The 16,350-nt window shown below is 39.1% G+C and overlaps 1 protein-coding gene across 3 annotated transcripts in view; it reads right to left on the bottom strand.

Moving 5' to 3' along the window:
• The window catches only part of TRIP4 (thyroid hormone receptor interactor 4), a 78,786-nt gene that overhangs the window by 18,102 nt on the left and 44,334 nt on the right, over nucleotides 1-16,350 (bottom strand). For all 3 annotated transcript variants that reach the window (XM_054688042.1, XM_054688043.1, XM_037502696.2), the window contains 3 exons: nucleotides 13,036-13,223; nucleotides 8,995-9,119; nucleotides 5,831-5,922 (listed from right to left, as the gene is read on the bottom strand). In XM_054688042.1, coding sequence (XP_054544017.1) covers nucleotides 5,831-5,922; nucleotides 8,995-9,119; nucleotides 13,036-13,223 — 405 coding nt within the window. The remainder of the gene's footprint in view (nucleotides 1-5,830; nucleotides 5,923-8,994; nucleotides 9,120-13,035; nucleotides 13,224-16,350) is intronic.

Raw genomic sequence — 16,350 nt, 5'->3', positions numbered from 1 at the left:
TTCTCAGTAAAACAGAGAGGACATCTTCACATCTTTAAAAAAAGAATTTGGGGGGCCTCCCTGGTGGTGCAGGGGGTTGAGCACAGCACTGTATGCTGTGCTTATATGCACCCCCAGTTCTTATATGCATAAATAAATCTTTAAAAAAAATTGGGGGGCACTGAATTTTTCAAGGCCAATGGCTAACTTGAATATTGCTTATTACTTCCGTCATTCTCTAATCTCTCACCTCAGACTTATAGACAGTTCATTGGCAATAAAAGTTTATGATTTACACAAATGAAGTGATATCTGCAATATTCCTGAAGGTCTGCATGGCATTGATACTCTCATAGAAAAAAGGATAGGGCCTCCCTGGTGGTGCAGGTGGTTGAGAGCAGCGCTTTAAAGCTATCCGGAGCCTCTGCAGTTCTGGTTCCATCCCCACCGGCCTCGAAGCAACCCACATGGTGGGGCAGACCTCTCTTGTCTCGCCCACTGCTCCCCTCAGCAGTGTATTTTGTCAGTTTGCCTCTTCCCCGCTCTGTCTCTGGTGAATCCTCTCACCCTCCCATACATCTGGCCTGTACCCCGATTCTTGCATAAATAAAAAAAATAAAACTTTTTTTAAAAAAGAAAATACTTTAAAAAAAGAAAAAAGGATAAGTAATACTACTGTCTTTCCCAGTAGAAGATTGCAATTCTATTGCTGATGTCAATATAACCACCCAGCAGAAGTGCTTCAGCATAATTCCTTAAGGATAGGATCCAGGCTATTACAAAAATCATAGTATCAAATGGACTGAAGGGTCAGTAAGCTGGTAGCAGAGAAATGGTTCAGTACAGAAGAAATAGAATAATCAATGACCTTGGAGATTTCAGGCAAATCAGATTTTCTATTGAAGGCAGGGATAAAAATAGCATGAACACAAGACAGACACTAGAAACAAAAGCCACCAACTCAACTTTTTGTTTGAAAACTTGTTAGGTCTAGAGAACTGTTGAAACCACAGCTGCTAATGGTTATGGATTTGGCAATCAAAATGTCTTTGTTAAAAAAAAGTTTTAACTGCCTTACTATTGAGGTTACAAACCACAGCCTGATGCACTGTTATAGTCAACATCCTCCCTGCTGTTTTTGAGAGCTTACATCTGCTGCTGGGAGATAAAATGCTGGCAAAAGGCATGGGCTCCTTCCAGGGGAATACAGGAGAAGTTTTAACTAGATGGCTCTCATCTACCTTTCTCCCAAGAGTTGAGCCCACAGCCTTTTCTTAATCATCACTATCTTGTCTAGATAGATCCCCTGCCATGATACTCAGGAGGGTTGAGGGTTTAGTGGGATTTTTTTCTGGCACAAATCAGCCATGCCAGCCATACTAAACTTAGAAGATAAAAGACAGACAAGTTCTTAGCTCAGGGGAAAATATTTGAAGCATATATTTTTAAAGTCACTTTAAGTGCACTTGATTTTTAACAATCACTAATAAAATTTTTTGTGCATTTTTTAAAGGAAAGAAATGATCACACTACACCAAAAATAGTAAGGGCTTAGTATACTTTAACTAATCAAAGAAAGGCCAAGAATGTGATGTCAGGAAGTAAATTACTGAGTTTCTTTGGCAAAGGAAGGTTAGGAACAGGATGGGGAAGTAAAATGTGGTCCAAATCACATAGGAGATTAATTTCAGTTAAAATAAAAATTACTAGATCTGCAGAGGTTTTCAAAGAAAATGTAGTTCAGCATGTGGAGATGCAGAAAGAAGACATAGGTCAGGAAACTGTTTCCTGAATGGTTCTCCCTCAGTGAGCTGTCCCATATATGAAGATAAAGGAAAATCAAATATATCCAGATTAGTACTTCCTAGACTCTCTATGCCACAACATATCAGCTTTGAACTATGTAAGTAGGTAGTATGTGTGGGGGAAAGATTGTATAGTCAAAAAATTTGGGGGGCCTCCCTGGTGGACTAGAGGTTAAGTCTGAATGTTATCACCACTAAAGCCTGAGTTCCATCCCCAGCCAGGGAGCTAACCCACATATGGTACAGCAGACCTCTCCTGTTTCGCCCACTGCTCCCCTTAGCAGTGTATTTCAATAAATCTGCCTATCCTGCTCCCCACTCTGTCTCCAGTGAATTCCCTTACTCCCCCACACCTCTGGCCTATAACCCAGTTCTACTACACAGAAAAAAAATTTGGAGAACACTCATGTTACTTTCACTAAATATATCAGTCATAATACTAACTAGTATATAAAGCACTCTAAAAGTTCTGCAAAAAACAAATCTGTTTAATCCAAATACACTGTCCAAATGTATGTCTCAATTAACCTAGAATAGTTTGGGAAATGTTAGTCTAGAGCAATCATTCCTAAACTCTCAACTCATTTTTGCACAAATAAGAATATTGGTCACAAAGACGATGCAATCACATTGCTCACATCATAGAAACCCAGTACAACCAGAAATAGGTGGATCACCAACAGATGGTTGAGACACTTCCCAAAAGGAAGCCAAATACCAAAAGTACTACTTTTAAAAGTGATAAATTCCTTTCCTAATACAAAATCCTCAAACAGTGCTAAAATCAGTTCTGGATACATTCAAACACAGAAAAGAAACCAAAAGTACAGAAAAGTTTATCATAGGGAAAATGAGAATGGGATTCCTGTTTGATGAGGATTAATAATTTTTGGCATTTTGGGATATTCAATATCAAACATCAGAAATGTATAAGGAGTTGCCAGAACCTCCAGCTGGGAACATATGGGATGATTTCTACACTTCTATGTATTGCCCTGAGCATTCCCAGGATAAAAGATAGAATATAAACTCAAGGAGGAATATCAAGTTGACCTGAAAGAGAGGTATCCTTGAGAAACAGAAAAGATTTGTTTTATCAGATTTCTAATTCTTGTGACACTCCATAATCAGGAGTACAGTTTCCTACGCTTCTCTACACAAATTTATATAACAAAAAAGACTGGTAACTGTTCAGTGATTGGCCTTGTATCAGGTAGTGGTTTGAATGATCAACAAATGAGAGTAAAGAAAGGGCCCTCACTAAAACCAGTGGGTTTGTGCTGCATACAAGAATATCCTAAGAAGAAAATATCCTTAGAATATCCTAAGAAAAAATATAATTAAGTTATACTAAGTTGTTAACAGGTATGAGAGCTGGGCCTCCCCTGGTGGCGCAGGTGGTTGAGCGCTGCATTGTGAAGCTGTCCGCAGCCTCTGCAGCGCTGGTTTGATCCCGGCCGGCTGGTGAGGGTCCCACATGGCGCAGCAGACCTCTCCTGTCTCACCCGCTGCTCCCCTCAGCAGTGTATTTCGTCAGTCTGCCTGTTCTGTTCCCCACTCTGTCTCTGGTGAATCCTCTCGCCCTCCAGTGCATCTGGCCTATATCCCCATTCTTGTATAAATAAATCAATAAATCTTTAAAAAAAAAAAAAAAAGAATATCCTAAGAAGAAAATATCCTTAGAATATCCTAAGAAAATATAATTAAGTTACACTAAGTTGTTAACAAGTATGAGAGCTGGGCCTCCCCTGGTGGCGCAGCGGTTGAACACTGGGCTGCGAAGCTGCCCACAGCCTCTGCAGCGCAGGTTCCATCCCCGGCTGCCAGTGAGGGCCCCACATGGTGCAGCAGACCTCTCCTGCTGCACTCGCTGCTCCCCTCGGCAGTGTATTTTGTCAGTGTGCCTGTTCTGTTCCCTGCTCTGGCTCTGGTGAATTCTCTCACCTTCCCGCACTTCTGACTGTACCCAGTGCTTGTATAAATAAATAAATAAATCTTTAAAAAAAAAAAAAAAAGTATGAGAGCTTCCATAATTATAAAGCTTATAACAGTGTAAGGAATTTTTAGTTTTTATTTATTTATTTTTAAAGATTTATTTATTTATGCATATAAGAACTGGGGTACAGGCCAGAGGTGTGTGTGTGGGGGGTGATTCACCAGAGACAGAGAGGGGAGCAGAACAGGCAGATTGACTGAATTACACTGCTAAGGGGAGCAGCGAGCGAGTCAAGAAAGGTCTGCTGCGCCATGTGGGTAGCTCCCTGGCCAGGGATCGAACTTGTGCTGCAGTGGCTGTGGATAGCTTCATAGGTTGCATCTTTTTTTTTTTTTAAAGATTTATTTATTTACTTATATAAGCACTGGGTACAGTCAGAAGCGGGAGGGTAAGAGAACTCACCAGAGCCAGAGTGGGGAACAGAACAGGCAGAACGAGAACCACACTGCTGAGGGGAGCAGCAGGTGTGGCAGGAGAGGCCTGCGTGCCATGCCGGACCCTCCCCAGGGGCCGGGGATCGAACCGGAGCCACAGAGGCTCCGGGCAGCTTCGCAGCCCAGTGCTCAACCGCTGCGCCACTAGGGGAGGCCCCATAGGTTGCATCTTAACCCCTTGTGCCACCAGGGAGGCCCTATAATTATTTTTAGACTAAATGAAAGGGAGAAGACAAAAATGGGCAAAAGGCCCATAGAGGAATAAAATGGGCTCAGGGTATGGAAGACAAAGAAACTCCATGTCAATGGTTTTGCCTAGGTCTGAATCACACAATGAGAGCAGAACAAAAGGCTAAGTCAAAGCTTATGCCAAAATGCATACAACATAAAAGTAATCAGAAAAGGGCTCTGGAGGCAATCCATAACAAAATGAACGATAGAAAACTAGAGGGATAACTGTTGGCTAAAATCTTTAAGGAAAGGGCAGAAAGGGTAAGACACAAATAGTTGGTTTTTTTTTATTTAAAGCAGACAGTAATAGGGCCTCCCTTGGTGGGATAAGGGGTTAAGTCTCAGCACTCTAAAACTACAGGCAGCCATTGCAGCACAAGTTCTATCCCAGCCAGGGAGCTGACCCACACGGAGCAGCAGGCCTCTCCTGTCTCGCATGCTGCTACCCTCAGCAGGTATTTCAGTAGATCTACCTGTTCTGCTCCCCACTGTGACTTTGGTGAATCCTCTCACCATCCCTCTCCCCCTGGTACCTCTGACCTACACCCCAGCTCTTGTATGCATAAACAGATAAAATAAATTAAAAAAAAAAAAAACAGACAGCAATAGCAATACAGAAAAGCAAAAAAGTCTGGAAAACAAAGTATTGAGAAAATTAATATTTAAGCACAATTTCTTAAACACAGCTGTGGAAGTCCTACTGCCTAAAGTAATACAATTTCCTATTCCTAAAGAATAGGAAATGCACACAATTAGATAAGACATTTCATGGTTCAAGGATGGACTTTCTCATTTTGGATTTCTGCTAGTCTGTGTCTAAACATGAAGGCGGTAAATTGAGTTTCCAATTAAGTCCTCCAGCTCCCTCTGCTGTTCATAAATATATTTTAGTTATGTATATATACCCTCCTCCCCGCAACTTTAGACAGTACAGGCAATCAGAGTTCAAACACAGTTGCCCATCACAAATTCTCTGTCCTGAACCAAATGTTCCTGAATAACAAATCCTATGAGCCCATTACCCAAAAAAAAGCATTCAAGGGATAATGAAGGGTTTCTTTACCAAAAGCAACAAGGTTTTATTAAGGCATGAGAATCCTATACTTCCTAGCTGGATTGTGTCAATAGCTTTTTATGCAGAAATGTATATATTCCAGTTCCCAATGACCAGAAACCAAAGCATGACTGTTTTTTGTATTTCTGACCTATTCTTCTCTCTCCCTGATATTTCCTTATCTTTTAATAAGGAATCTTTTAATTCTCCTCATATGTGTAAATCAGATACCAGTATCTTACTATCTCCAGGATATTCTGCTTTTTAGGATGTACAGGTCAGTTTTGGTGGCAAATCAAGTATCTGTCCAAGAGAAATATTCTTTACTCACCTGATCCTTAAATTGATTCTGGGACAAGCAGTCAATTAGGTCCACACAGCCCAGGAGACAACCTGATGGATAGTCGTTGGGAAATTCCACATCTGAATAAAAAGTAACAAAAGGATTGGATAAACTTCATGGGTAAACCTAGAACTCATCAATATGTAATTCTGAACAATAACTTTATTATCTATTTGTAGACACAGGAAAACAATGGGGCTTCTACTTGAAATAAAGCTGTTTGTATTTTAACAATTTAGTGAATGGCTGGCTGGCTTGGTCTAACTACCCACATCCTAAGCTAGGGAATTACCTCAAAGAGCCATCAAAGTTCATAGCCATCCGACCTGAAACCATAAAATATATAGAAAGAAATATAGGCGAAACACTACATGACATACACCTCAGTAACATCTTTAAAGACACTCACCCAAAGCAGTGATAGTGAAGGCAAAGACAAACAGCTGGAACTACATCAAATTAAAGAGCTTCTGTACAGCAAAAGAGAAAATAACAAAAACAAAGAGAAACCCCACCGACTGGGAGAAAATTTTTGCACATGACACTAATGATAAAGGACTGATCACAAAATTCTACAAAGAGCTGGTGAGACTCAACAAAAGCAAAGAAAATAATCCAGTCAAAAAATGGGCAGAAGAGCTAAAAAGAAACTTCTCCAAAGAGGAAATGCAAATGGCCAACAGGCATATGAAAAAATGTCCAACATCACTTGTAATCAGGGAAATGTAAATCAAAACTACAATGAGATACCATTTTACACCAGTGAGAATGGAACATATTAAAAAAACTAGCGGGCCTCCCTGGTGGCGCAGCGGTTGAGCGCTGGGTTGCGAAGCTGCCGGCAGCCTCTGCACTGTTGGTTCGATCCCCGGCTGCTCCCCGGCCACCAGAGGAGGGTCCCACATGGTGCGCAGACCTCTCCTGCTGCCCGCTGCTTCCCTCAGCAGTATACTTCGGTCCTTCTGCCTGCTCTGCTCCCCGCTCTGGCTCTGTCTCTGGTGAATTCTCTCACCCTCCCGCACTTCTGACTATATCCAGTGCTTGTATAAATAAATAAATAAATCTTTAAAAAAAAAAATAAAAAAAAAAAATAAAAAAACTAGCAACAACAAATGTTGGCGAGGATGTGGAGAAAAAGGAACTCTCCTGCACTGCTGGTGGGAGTGCAAATTGGTCCAACCACTATGGAGAGCTGTGGAGATTCCGCAACATGCTAAAGATGGAGCTTCCATATGATCCAGCAATTCCACTCCTAGGTATTTACCCAAAGGACACAGAATCATTAATTCAAAAGGGCACCTGCACCCCTATATTTATAGTAGCACTACAGCTATGGAACAGCTAAGCTATGGAAACAACCCAAATGCCCATAAATAGATGATTGGATCAAGAAGATATGGTACATATATACAATGGAATATTGCTCAGCAATAAAAAAAGATAAACTCATGCAATTTGCAGTAACATGGATGGAGCTGGAAGGGATCATGCTCAGTGAAATAAGCCAGATAGAAAAAGAAAAATAGCACATGGTTTTACTCATAGCAGGAATTTAGAAAACCTAAATAAGGGACCAGGAAAAAGACTAATAATAAAGCAAAAATCAAAATCAAGAAGCAACTATAAACCAGAGACACACTATGGGGTAGGGGGTCGGGGGAAGGAGGGAGGAGAATCAAAACAAGGGAGGTAGGAATTACACGGCGACTATAACCAAGAAGAAAATGCATACATTGTACAAAAATGAAAAATGATGTAAAAAAATATATAAAATAAAATAAAAATGCTAATAATAAAAAAAAGAGCTATCAAAGTTCATTCTAAATAATCAATTCCACAATACTCACCTGGATTAGACTGGAGTTTGGTAATGATAGATTTTAGAAACAACATACAGGTGTCAAAAAAATTTATAAAAGTGTAGTAAAAACCATAAAAATATCAAAATAAATTTAAAACAAGTAAGTCATTATTGGCCAAGTTAGAAAAGTGTTTTAAGGAAAGATACACTTTTGATTTCTGGTGATTTCTTGAGCTTAGTTTCTAAAGAACTTTTGAAGTTCTATAGTCCTATAATTACCTCCTCACTCTACTTTCAAAACTATGTAAGCTAGGTAAGGGGAGGGAAACAGGCCATCCAAGAGTGAGAAATGTTTTTCAGGATCCAAATTTAGTGTGCTTAGGGTGAGTCTCAAAATATGCTGCTTAAGTCAACCAACTTTGATTTGTCCAAATTTGAAGGCAGATGTCTGCTTGGGTCACTTCTCATAAAAAATTCTCATTTGTGGTTGTTCTCCCCAATCTGAAGATTCTAGAGGTTAGTCATTTAATTCTTATAATAAGAAATATAGAGAGCCTCCCTTGTGGCGCAAGGGGTTAAGACACAACCTATGAAGCTATGTGCAGCCACAGCAGCACAAGTTCGATGCCCGGCCAGGGAGCTACCCACAAGGCGCAGCAGACCACTCCTGACTTGCCCGCTGCTCCCCTCAGCAGTGTATTTCAGTCAATCTGCCTGTTCTGTTCCCGACTCTGCCTCTGGTGAATCCTCTCACCCCCCACACCTCTGGCCTGTATCCCAGTTCTTGTATGCATAAAATAAATAAATATTAAAAAGAAAAAAAAAAAGAAAAGAAAAGAGGGTCTCCCTGGCCCAAGAGGTAAAGATGCAACCTGTGGAGCTGTCCGCAGCCTCTGCAGCACAGGTTCGATCCCCGGCCAGGGAGCAACCCACATGGTGCAGCAGACCTCTCCTGCCTCATCCACTGCTCCCCTCAGCAGTATATTTCCATCTATCTGCCTGTTCTGTTCCCCATTTTGTCTCTGGTGAATCCTCTCACCCCCCACACCTTTGGCCTGTACCACAGTTCTTACATGCATAAATAAATATTTAAAAAAAGAAAAGAAAAGAAATATAGAGAAAACTTTCACAAATTAAGATATGCTGGTAGATTTCTGGTGTTTGAGACAGCTATTTTTATTTTCACCAATGGCAAGTCAATGCTTTGAAAAGGTGTCCAATTTGTTGCTAAACAAACAAACACAAAGTTTATAGTCTCTTTCAGCCACAAAAGCCACAGGAAGAAGAAAGTGACAGAAGATGAATGTGAAGACTGCTCCAGAGAGTAAGACTAAAAGAATACAGTTGTTACCTTTCCCACGAAGAAGATGATATGTAGCCTGGAGTTCTGAGACTTCTTGAGGGGAGGGTCTTTTCGCTGTGGCTGCAATCCAAAGTCGTCCTCTGTGAGGAGTGTACCAACTTCTGCCCTCCACCCTTAAACAAATACAAATTTAGTAAGAAATATCCAAATTCTGACTTCCTGGAAGATCTCATAACAACAAACCTCGTGCCAAATTATGCAGTTGAGTCAAGAGATTCACAGATGACAACTCACCAGGAAGGTTACTTTTGGAGAAAAACATTTCTCCGACAATACCCTTCACTTGAGTATGAACTCTGTTCTCTAGTTTCTCCTATCATAGAACAAAGATAATCCACCTCTTTGAGCTCCTGACTAATTTTCCCCTGATGTCTGTAACTGAAATTTGGGGCTTTCAATAGCCCTGGGATTTTTAAAAATATTTTATGCATCCACAAAAATGGAAACGCTGCTTTTGAGACTAACGTTTTAGTCGAACTTGAGGCTAACTTATTCCTGGAGGATGTGTTAATTGTTGTCAAAATTAACAGATAAATATTCACCTAAACATAACTCCCTAAAAATGGTACTTTTGGGACCTTCCTGGGGCACAAGGGGTTAAGTCTTAGCACTATGAAATTATTGGTAGCCACTATAGCATGAGTTTGATCCCCGGCCAGGGAGCTAATCCACACAGTGCAGCAAACTTCTGTCTCGCCCACTGCTCCCCCCAGCAGTGTATTTCAGTCAATCTGCCTGCTCTGTTCCCTACTCTGTCTCTGGTGAATCCTCTGACTCCCAGCACCTCTGGCCTACAGGCCAGTTCTTGTATGCACAAGTAAAAGAAAAATGTTTATCACCTTTACTCTTTAAATTTCAGGCACATCCATTTATAGCCCTCTAAGTCTTTTATAAAGGGTTATGATCTTTGTGGAAAATTAAGCAACTAGCTTGCTATTTTTAAGTATAATAGAATACATTCAGGAGTCATTACTCTCCAAAGGCTGTAAGATGTTTCTCTTTTAGTTCCCAACAAATAAAATAAAGTACTTTTATGATATAACCTGTTATACCATTCTTATTATAGGAAATAGAGTTGTCAATTTCTTCTCTTAGTTTTCTAAAAAAGATGAATTGGATGAGTGCCAGATTTATTGGTGCTCAATTAATGAGGAATGACCAATATATCTCTTCCCTCTGCACCAAATAATATGAAGGGTTACTGGAAAAATGGCCCCACATATGTGGTGAAACCACCCACTTTATCTCTGTGGGATTAGGGATTTGAGGCTGGACGTTGCTCATCCTGCTTGTCAGTGAGAAAATCTGAATAACACATAACCAAACAGAATAAAAGAAATGTAAACATCCTGATTTTCCCACAATGACAGAAGTCAGGCAGTTTAGTTTTCTTTGGAAAAGAAAGACACCTAAATTGCAGAAAAATGAATGAGAAGAACAGATACAGAAGACCTATTTGCCCCAGATCTTCAAATGCCATATGCATTTTCTGTAATGCGATACACATATGGAATACGAAACAATTAAGAACCAAATCAAGAAAGCCTGGCCTTTAAGAGGAAAAAAAGGGGAGGGGGGGAAGAAGGTAGAGCATAGCTAATAATGCAAATACTGAGGTAGAAATTATTAAATGCTGAAATAAATTTTCTTTCAGAAAAGCAGAGAAATGACTTACACCAAAAGTGTAAGAGTGGAAGAATACTTTGAAAACTTGAAGCCTACTCTGTTTCAAACTAGCTTTAATTCAGACAAAGCTACTGTTCTTTGCCTGTTCTCATTTGTCCAAGATGGTAATAACATTGGTCTGATCTATTTCATAGACCCACTGCTTTGAAAACTGTAAAAGTTCTACTTAAATATAAGGTAGTACAAGTTTGGACACAGTTAGACATACGAAATTATTATTTTTTAAAGATTTATTTATTTATGGATACAAGAACTGGGGTATAAGCCAGAGGTGCAGGGGGTGAGGTGAAAGAATTCACCAGAGAGAGCAGTGAGCAGAACAGGCAGATCCACTGAAATACACTGCTGAGGGAGCAGTGGGCTAGGCAGGAGAGGTCTGCTGAGCCACGTGGGTTGGCTCTCTGGCCGGCTGGGTATTGAACTTGTGCTGCAGTGGCTGGTGATAGCTTGACAGCACTGTGTCTTTAACCACTGCGCCACCAGGGAGGCCCCAGACATATAAAATTCTAATAGATAAGAAGAAAAGAGATACCTGTATCCCTATGCTCACGCAGCACTATTTACAATAGGCAAGATATGGAAGCAACCTAAGTGTCCACTGACAGATGAATAACAAAAATGTGGTATTGTATATACAATGGAATATTATTCAATCATAAAAAGAAATTCTGTCATTTGCAACAACATGGATAGACCCTGAAGGCATTATGCTAAGTGAAAGAAGTCAGACAAAGATAGACAAATATTGCAGGATCTATTCCACTTACAGGTGGAATCTAAAAAGACTGAAGAGAGGACAGATGGAGGACTGACAGAGGTGGAGGGTAGCAGGTGGGGGAAAGGGGTAGAAGTGGTTAAGTCCTAGAGCAAGTAAGTGCTGGATGGAATGTACAGCATGGTGACTGCAGTTAACAATAATGTATTGTGTATTTGAAAGTTGCTAAGAGACTAGATCTTAAAAGTTGTCATAAGAAACAAAAAAAATTAACACCTATGTGAGGTGATAGGTATTAACTAAAGGTACTGTGACAATCATTTTGCAATGACTGTCAAATCATTATGTTGTACACCTTAAACTAATACAATGTTATATGCCAAATATTGCTCAAGAAAATGGGGGGAGGGAATGATTGTCATAATAAGTGAATAAAAAGGAAAACAAGTATATATTATGACCTAACTATGTAATAATTTGCACAGGAAAAGGAATAAAACTCTTCAAAATGCGGGTCTCCCTTGGTGGTTCAGCAGTTGAGCGCTGGGTTGCGAGGCTACCCGCAGCCTCTGCAACACCAGTTCGATCCCCGGCCACCAGAGAGGGTCCCACAAAAAAAAAAAAAAAAAAAAACTCTTCAAAATGCTAATAATAACTGTTTCTAGACTACAGATGGTCTTTTGTTTTCTAGCTCTTTTCCAATTTTGTTTACATTTAGAAAAAAAGGAAAACTATTTTTAAAAACTGAATTGAGAAGAAGCATATAAAACCATGGAATAGTAGTCATTACTATCACTGAACGCTATAATACCTGTAAAAGGTAGGACAACTCAACTCTGTTAACACAGCTACTTCTCCCACTTTTCACAGAAAAGGAATTGTGATAAAATGTAGCTTTTTAATAAGGTTACCCAGATAGGTAGATATATATATATATATATATCTGAAAAACAATACCAGTTAGGCTGGTGTCTTAAAAAATACATAAAAACTTTGACTTTCAAATAGGATCAAACCATTATAAAGTTCCTGAGTGGTATATTAGAAAGGTAAAGCTAAGAGAAGTTTTATCAACAGACTTTCCTTCCAAACATGAAAAAAAAGAGGTATTCTATACTTTGTTATGATTAGAATCATTAGTCTTTCTAACCTCAGTTTTTTAAGCAATTCAGTAAAACAACTACCAAGTATGTAATGCGAATATATTGCTTAAAGGTCTGTGTATGGAAGACTATTACCGTGAGATTGGGGGAAATTAAAATTTTTTTTAAAAGATTTATTTGTTTGTTTGTTTATACAAGCACTGGGTACAGTCAGAAGCGCAGGAGGGTGAAAGAATTCACCAGAGCCAGAGAGGGGAGCAGAGCAGGCAGAAGGACCGAAGTACACTGCTGAGGGGAGCAGCGGGCGGCAGGAGAGGTCTGCGCGCCATGTGGGACCCTCCTCGGGTGCCCGGGGAGCAGCCGGGGATCAAACCAGAGCTGCAGAGGCTGCGGCAGCTTCGCAACCCAGCGCTCAACCGCTGCGCCACCGGGGAGACCCAGGAAATGAAATTCTATTCCATACTTCTAAAACAAGTTTATGCCATATGAAGATCTTCTACTGCAAAAATAAATTTCTGTCCTTACCTTTTAATCCCTCGGACAAGCAGAGAAGCCCAGGGCTGATGCATAGACAGGCACCAACCACCATCAAAGCCTTCCTGAAATTCTTGGTCCTGGATTCGCAGCTGGTGCCGATGGGAGTTGAACTCTAGCTCTGATCCTGCTGCATGGAAAATCTTCTTCTGGGAAGTTGCACCTGTCTGGTCTATCCACTATAGAGGAAAGAAACCAAACATAGAGTTCTGTCTAAAAAGGAGAGAACCAGGGTAGATATACAAAATGAGATGAATGCTAATAATGAAGAAAACATAGTGGGAACATCTTAGAAAAGTTTATCCCATCTTTGTCTGAATTAAGGACAAAAAAGAGAAGAAATAAATTCAGTAGGAGTCCCAGGTATAACAAAGTCCCATTTTAAAGGATTACTAGAATACTGAAATCTTGGCTTCCAAATATTTCAACAGCACAATTCTCAGATCGGAATATTAATCTGTAATTATTACCACTTTTTACTTATTAATGATCCATATTGGATTCTGAGCAATTTCCAATATAATCCTATGAGTCAAATTAGGGTAATGAGAGACCCAATATTTTGGTCCACACATTCTTTGTGTGCTTAGAGGCAGAGTCATATGCTGATAATCGTGATACAGCAAAAGAGATGCTGTCAGGAGCAGTAATTCTACGTGAAGTATTCTCTTACCCTGAAATGAACACGTGTCCCCCAATAGAGGATGGAGCACTACTGAAACAAGGTTCCCATCATGGAAAGAGAATAGAAAATTACAGGGTACAGGTAATTACAGGAGACTGAAGAGTCCTGGCAGTAGTTCAGTCACAGAATGACATAGGTTAGTTTCTTCCAGGACAAGAAAACTGAGTGTTCAAAAATGAAAGAAAGAGAGAGAGCCAGGCTCTATTAGGATAGTGAGATTTGGGTTAGCTGTCTTAACATTTTGTTTTACCTAATTACCTAAAAATTTATAAGAAAAAATGCTAGAGTAATTACCTGGAATCTCTAAACAATAATTTAACCTATAAAGGTTTCAATTTTCTTAACTGTGAAATGGTGGTGTTAAATTAAATAAATCTCTAAGATCTTTCCAGTAAAACTTATGACTCTAAGCAGTTGTGTCATCTCTCTAAAAAAACATGTATTGAAAAGTACTGAGTAAAAAGTATTGAGTATCTCACTATATGAAAAGCATACAAAGTAGAGAGCCATAGAAGATATTTTTTAAAACAGGGGTCTTGCTTTCAAGGAACTTACAATCCTAGTAGAAGACAAACACATAAATAACTATCCAAAATATAAGGTAGAATTGAGTAAACACTGCACATGGATTTAAGTTCTTAAATAGAAAGACAGGAAGAACATCAGAAATAAGTGGTTTAATAAAAATGTCAGTATTTGAGTAATTCAGAGATCCAAATTCTCTGGTCTATCTCTACTGCAGCTCTTATTTTTATTACCTGATTTTTCTATTCCCACAGCTACTTTCCTAGATTAATCTCTTATTAAAACAAAGAATCCAAGGGAAAAAAACAAACAAATCAATAAAAAAAACCTAGAAATCTTACTGTAGAATTGTGGCTACCAAAGGGAAGAGGGAGGGGACACAAAGGACTATGGTGGAGGACTGTGGGTGTTCTTATGGTAGGTGTGGTGTGCTGACATTCATTTGAGGAGCTGTGATCCTATGCCTCTGAATCACATACAATATTGTAAACCAATGTAACCTCAATTTGAAAAAAAAAACTGTCACAGAGGCTGCTAACTGGTCTCCTCACCTACATTTTTAGCTTTTAAATAAATCTCTAGAGCTACAATGCTAATTTGGGCACTTATCATCTCTCCACTGTGTCGTTGCAATAATCTTAGCAATTTCCTTGCTTCTAGTCTTATTCTTCCCCCCAAACCATTCTCTGCATAAGCATGGATGATATGCCAATCTTTTGCTAAAATTCTTCAAGGATTCCTTTTTGTTTACTTTACAATAAAAACTCCTTGGTATAAAACATAAAGAAATTCATAAGATGTTGCCTACTGACTGGATTAAATAGTATCCCCCCCAAAAAATTTGTGTTCACCCAGAAGTTGTGAATGTGAACTTATTTGGAAATAGTCTTTGAAAACGTAATCAAGTTAAGATAAGGTTATACTGGATTAGACATCAAATCCAAAATGGTGTCATAGAAGAGGAACATACAGAGATAAAGACACACAAGAAGAAGGCCATATGAACAAGGAAGCAGAGATTAAAGTGACACAGCTACCAAAACATGGGATGCCTGGGGGCTACCACAAGATGAAAAAGGCAAGTATTTTCCCATAGAACCTTTGGAAGGAGGGTGGCTTTGTCAACACCTTGATTCAGACTTGCAGCCTCCAGAACTGTAAGAAAATAAATTTCTGTTCTCTGACGCCACTCATCATTTTGCTATGGCTGCCCTAGGAAAGTAATACATTGGACTACTAACTGAATTACTAATAAAATGAACTTCCAACAATTACTTGTGATTTCCCAAACCTACAAAGCTCGCAAGCTAAGCCTTTGTCTATGTTATACCTTCCACTTGGAATTTCTTCCCCATATTTGTCAGCTTGGAAATTATTATTCACCCCTCATGTCTCCTCTGAAACACTATTTCTTTTGGGACTCCTCTAGTGAGTTTATGAACACTCTCCTGAAATCCTACTATATGCATGACATCTATCTATTAAAGCAACTATCTTAAGGAACTGAAATATCTTATACTTTAACATGTTTTTCTACTAAATTTGAAGCAATTAAATACTGGATTGGGCTTTTACCTTTTAATTTCCCAGCACCATATATGCAAAAAACCTTGCATATATGTAGGCTGAATGAGTATCTCCAGTTAAGCTGTTCAGAGAATTGCCCTGATTGCATCTCTCTGCTTAAGTACCCTTTATGATTCACATTTATAAAATAAAAATGTGAAAACTTTCTAGCTAAAATTATAAGTTCTTTTGTTCAACCTATCTAATCCTACTTTATTCTCCTAATAATCCCTTTTGTGAGTAGTATCTAGGCAGCCCAAATTCACATTCCATATATGTGAAATATATGCTTTGATGATACATGTTTATTTATTTTTTGAGAGACATGCTTTCATGATGTACATACATGTATATATGTGTATGAAAGCATGGGTGATATATATATGTATATACGCATACATACACATATATATGTATATACACACATATATACATATACACATATATATGTATATACACATATATACATGTATATATCACCCATGCTTTCATGTAACCATTCCTAGAGATAATTCTGCCCAGAAAGAATC

The sequence above is a fragment of the Talpa occidentalis genome, unplaced genomic scaffold, assembly GCF_014898055.3.
Source record: "Talpa occidentalis isolate TD23 unplaced genomic scaffold, MPIMG_talOcc4v2.1 talOcc4.11, whole genome shotgun sequence".
Classification (NCBI taxonomy): Eukaryota; Metazoa; Chordata; class Mammalia; order Eulipotyphla; family Talpidae; genus Talpa; species Talpa occidentalis.
This window is presented reverse-complemented; position numbering and strand designations above follow the sequence as displayed.